The 4,857-nt window shown below is 45.9% G+C and overlaps 1 protein-coding gene across 1 annotated transcript; it reads right to left on the reverse strand.

The window, feature by feature from the left end:
- Positions 1-967: 967 nt before the first annotated feature.
- LOC104582064 lies at positions 968-1,726 on the reverse strand. Its single transcript, XM_010231359.1, has one exon. The coding sequence runs from the start codon at positions 1,724-1,726 to the stop codon at positions 968-970; it is 759 nt and encodes a 252-aa protein (XP_010229661.1).
- Positions 1,727-4,857: the final 3,131 nt, after the last annotated feature.

A 4,857-nucleotide genomic window follows, 5' to 3' on the forward strand; every position in this document is an offset into this window, starting at 1 on the left:
TCGCCGGCCCCACAGGGCCCATCGGCCGTGCCGGCGATCGCCGAGGCGAGCCCCGACGCTCCTACTGAACCTAAAAGGGGGCCGTGACCACACGCCCCCGGTGTCGAAGCACCGTGCGACGACACCTGTTCGCTTTCTGCTTTGAAGAAGAGCAAGGTATCGTCGTCAAAGAGAAGATGAGACACCCAGGCGCGATATTGTTCATCAAAGATTCTCTCTTCAAAAGAGCTGAGAGGCCATCCGCAACAAACAAGAATAAGAAGGGGGACAAGGGATCCCCCTGTCGCAGCCCCCAAGTGGGCGAAAAGGACTCCAGCAGCATGCCATTAAACTTGACCGAGTAATTAACAGTCGTGACGCAAGCCATAGTCTAGTTGATCCAGTGATTAGCAAAACCAAGCTTTTCCAGGGTAAGTCGGAGGAAGTCCCAGTCGACCCGGTCGTAGGCCTTCGACAAGTCTAACGTGTACGCGCAAAATTGATTGTTCTGGTTACTGCTGTGTTCAATGAGGTGGAAACACTCAAACGCAATCAGGGCATTATCCGTAATAAGGCGTCCAGGCACAAACGCGCTTTGGTTTTCCGAAATGATCTCATCCAAAAGAGGCCGCAGTCTATTAACCAGACATTTGGCCACAATTTTGTACAAAACCGAGCAGAGGGATATGGGCCTGGAATCCTTAAGTGTCTTGGGCTGGCTAACCTTCGGGATGAGGACGATGGACGTGTTATTAACCCCCGGCGGCATCTATCCAGTCTGGAAAAACCCCAAAACAGCCTGTACCACGTCCTCCTTGAGTACAGCCCAGTTACGCTGATAGAATCTGGCCGGAAATCCGTCAGGGCCTGGCGCCTTTAACGGCCCGATCTGGAACAGTGCATCAACAATTTCCTCTCTTGTGTAATCCTTACATAGCTGGTTATTCATCTCCGTCGAAATTTTATGCTCCAAGATATCAATAATTGCCTACGAGTCAAGGGTATGGTCCTTGGTGAAAATATTCTGAAAATATTCAGTAGTCATCTTTTCAAGAGTCGGTATGTCTTCAACCCAGGTATCTCCATCATCACACAACTTGACTATCTTATTCTTCTTCGCTCTCCAAACTGCCTTCTGATGAAAGAATTTTGTGTTGCGATCCCCAGCTTTTATCCAATCAATACGTGACCGCTGCATCCACAAAAGCTCTTCTTGATATAGCAGTTCATTTATTCGGTCATTCACCTTCCTGATCTCACGGATATCAGCATTGTCCATACACAACTGGTTGAGCTTGCTTCTCTCCAGTTCAATATCTTTTAAAATGTTACCGAATTTCCCTTTGCTCCATCCCTGCTGCTTCTGCATAACACTACCAAGGCCAGCAAAGACTGCACCCAAGTCGCCGTTAGCATGAGCATCCTTCCAGGCCTCCGCCACCAGTTCAGGTAGCTCCGCAGCCTTTTCCCAGAACAGCTCGTACTGGCGGTTAATTTTCCTACGCTCCGTTGGATTATCCTCCAGCAGCCGAACTAGGATTGGGTTATGATCCAAGCAGGGGGAGACCAAATGTTCAATTTTTGCCTGGCCATACAAATCTCTCCATTCATCGTCAGCCACTGCACGATCCAATCTGACCCTAACATTCCTGGAGCCCGATCTCCTATTATCATAAGTGAACGACACACCAGAGTAGCCAAGGTCCATCAAACCGCAGGTAGCCAGAGTATCTCTGAATGTCCTCATCTGTGGTTCAGGGCGTGGACTGACTGACAGATGCTAACATTGCCAGAGCGCTTAATTGAAGTCCCCCATCACAAGCCAAGGCAAGGTAGACTGCCCCCGCATGTTACACAGGTCTGTCCAGACCCGCCCTCTATTCTCAGTACGTGGTTCACCATAGATGCACGAAATCCTCCAAAGAGGGGCCTCAGGATGTACGCGGATATACGCATCAATAAAGTTTTTATTTAAAGAGATTACAGTAGCATCAAACTGCTCATGCCAAAACAGAGCAAGGCCCCCACTCGTGCCCTCACTGTCCACACCAGCAAACCTAGACAAGCCTAATGGATTACGGAGGCGACTACGAACCCTATCTTTATTTTACCTCGTCTCACACAAAAAAAGTAACTTCAACTGCAATCTCTAGGAAAAGCCCACTAACTCTCGAACTGTCGAGGTATTCCCTGCCCCTCGACAGTTCCAGGCCATGAAATTCATGGCTCCTGACGGAGCACATCAGGCTCCGTCAGGTCGCCATTCCATCCGCCACAACACCCCCCGATTTGTCCTCTCCAGTAGTCTTTGTCTTCTTAGAAGTGCGCAACCCGTCCTGCACTTGCAGATCCTCCTTATCTTGCTCCCCAGGCTCTCCCTCCTTTAACTGTGTAGGCGGCACCTCTTCCAGCGCGCTCTCCCTTCTCTTCCCCGGGATCGTAGCTTTGGTTTGCATGAATGTGCCAGCTGTGCGCGAGGCCATGGCAAGCCTCTTCTTCTTTAGGAGCTTCTCTCTCAGTTTCTTCTCCTTCCGCAAGCCTAACCCTTCAGAGTGCTGACTATTCTCCTGTGTAGCAGTCATCTCCTCTCCTCCCTCGCCCCGGCCCAGCGTCAAGCGTGCAATGTCACCGCCCCCGCTGCCTGCCTTGATACAGATTGACGAGACGGGAATGCCGAACAGTTCCGTCCAGCGAAAAATGGTAGACGGCTCGCTCACACAGATCTCCACGCATAAACGACGGGCAAATGGTACAAGCAGGCTGTGTTGCGGCATATCCAAATAGCCCAACACACAGCTGCCAAACCCACAATCTGAATGTTCACAGACAGCCTAGTGATATCTGGCAACCAACGAAAGTATTTCGAAAAACAGCTAGGACGTTGAGTAGCACCCAGAGCATAGCTAATCACACTCCAAACATAACCCGCAGTTGTACAGCCAAAAAATAAATGACCTATCGATTCCTCTGAATCACCACAGAAACGACATTTGTAATCAACCACCCAATTCCTCTTCTTCATATTATCTTTTGTTGCAATTGCATTATGCCATATAAGCCACAACAAGATTTTAATTTTGAGTGGGAGTTTAGCTTTCCATAATTGACTGAAAGATCTGTTAGGGCCCCAACCGACCACGCGATTATACATGCTTTTGACTGTAAATTTGCCACTTTTAGTCAGCAACCATTGTGATCTATCATTTTCATTACTAGGGACCCAATTCCCAACCAGTCCTTCCAACATACTCTGCAAGAGCACAAGATCCAATGTCAGCCATCTTCTGAACTGCAACCGCCACCCCCTCTGAAACATTTCATTCATTGTAATATCTGAACAACTGCACACAGCAAATAGATCAGGAAAAACTTCCTTTAGAGGCCCTTTCCCAATCCACCAGTCATGCCAAAAATCAGTTCTACATCCATCGCCCACAATCATTTTCCTCCCTTGCATATATAGGTCTTCTAATTTCAACAAAGTTTTCCAGAAAGGAGAATCAGAAGCCGTAGGCATAATATGTCGAATGCACAAAGCATCCCCATACTTTCTAAAAATGATCTTTTTGCCAAATGCCAGGATCATTCTCTAACTTGCTCCACCGTTTGCATAACAGACTTATATTGAGACATCTCAGGTTTTTAACCCCCAAACCCCCTTTTTTCTTGGGCCTACAGATGAGTTTCCACTTAACCATGTGATACTTTTTCTTTTGCTGTCCCTCTTGCCAAAAAAAACTTCCTTCTAGGTTTGTCCAAACTCTCTATCACAGTCAAAGGCAACAAGTACATGGACATATGATAGATTGGTATACTAGATAAACAAGAATTGATGAGAGTAGTTTTTCCCCAAAGAGAAAGGACATTCCCTTTCCAACCATCCAGCCTTTTCTGAAGTTTTTCAACAAGAGCACCCCAATCTGCCACAAGCAATCTGGTACCATTGACAGGTACCCCCAAGTAATTCAGAGGCCAGTGTCCAATCTGACAGCAAAACATTGCAGAATAGAACAATAACTTGCTTTCATCATGTTGAATTAACAGTAACTCACTCTTCTGAAAGTTAATTTTCAACCCAGACATTTGTTAAAAAATGTATAGCAACAACTTAACATTTCTGATTTGATCCACATCATCTTGCAAAAGAACTATTGTGTCATCAGCATACTGAAACAAAGGAAAGCCTCCTTCTCTCAAGTTATCTGCCAAACCCACAAATAGTTTGTTCCTAACTCCCTCACTAAACATAACAGCCAAACAATCTTCAGCAATATTAAACAAGAAAGGGGACAGAGGGTCACCCTGCCTAACACCTTTGAAACTGCCAAAGTATGAACCACTTTTCCCATTCACTTTTACACTAAGTGTTCCTCCGGTTACTACATCTCTGAACCATCTACACCATCTCTGAGAAAAACCTCTAGCTGCCAAACACTTGAGTAGAAATTCCTAATTAACTTTGTCATATGCTTTTCAAAATCAAGTTTCAGAATCAGCCCCTGTTGCTTTATGGATCTAGCCTCATGCAGCACCTCATGCAAAGAGATTACACCATCCATAATGTTCCTCCTTTGATGAATGCATTCTGACACATGTTAATTAGCTTTGGCATCACAGGGTTTAATCTAATGGTCATTGCTTTGACATACTAATACTTAATGACGCTTAAATACATATGACTAATTCTATGTTCTATGTTGATCCGCAAGAAAGCTTGCTTAACTTCTCCTATCTTGGACCACAGGATAGTTGTTTGAGAAGAATAGTACCATCCCAAGCTTATTTGCTTCTTAAGCAAAATGCCTGCATTTTTTGATGGTCACCACACAACCATACCGTTCTTTTTGGCACATGGAAGGATCCCAGCGAAACCACAGC

The sequence above is a fragment of the Brachypodium distachyon genome, chromosome 1 (assembly GCF_000005505.3).
Source record: "Brachypodium distachyon strain Bd21 chromosome 1, Brachypodium_distachyon_v3.0, whole genome shotgun sequence".
Taxonomy (NCBI): domain Eukaryota; kingdom Viridiplantae; phylum Streptophyta; class Magnoliopsida; order Poales; family Poaceae; genus Brachypodium; species Brachypodium distachyon.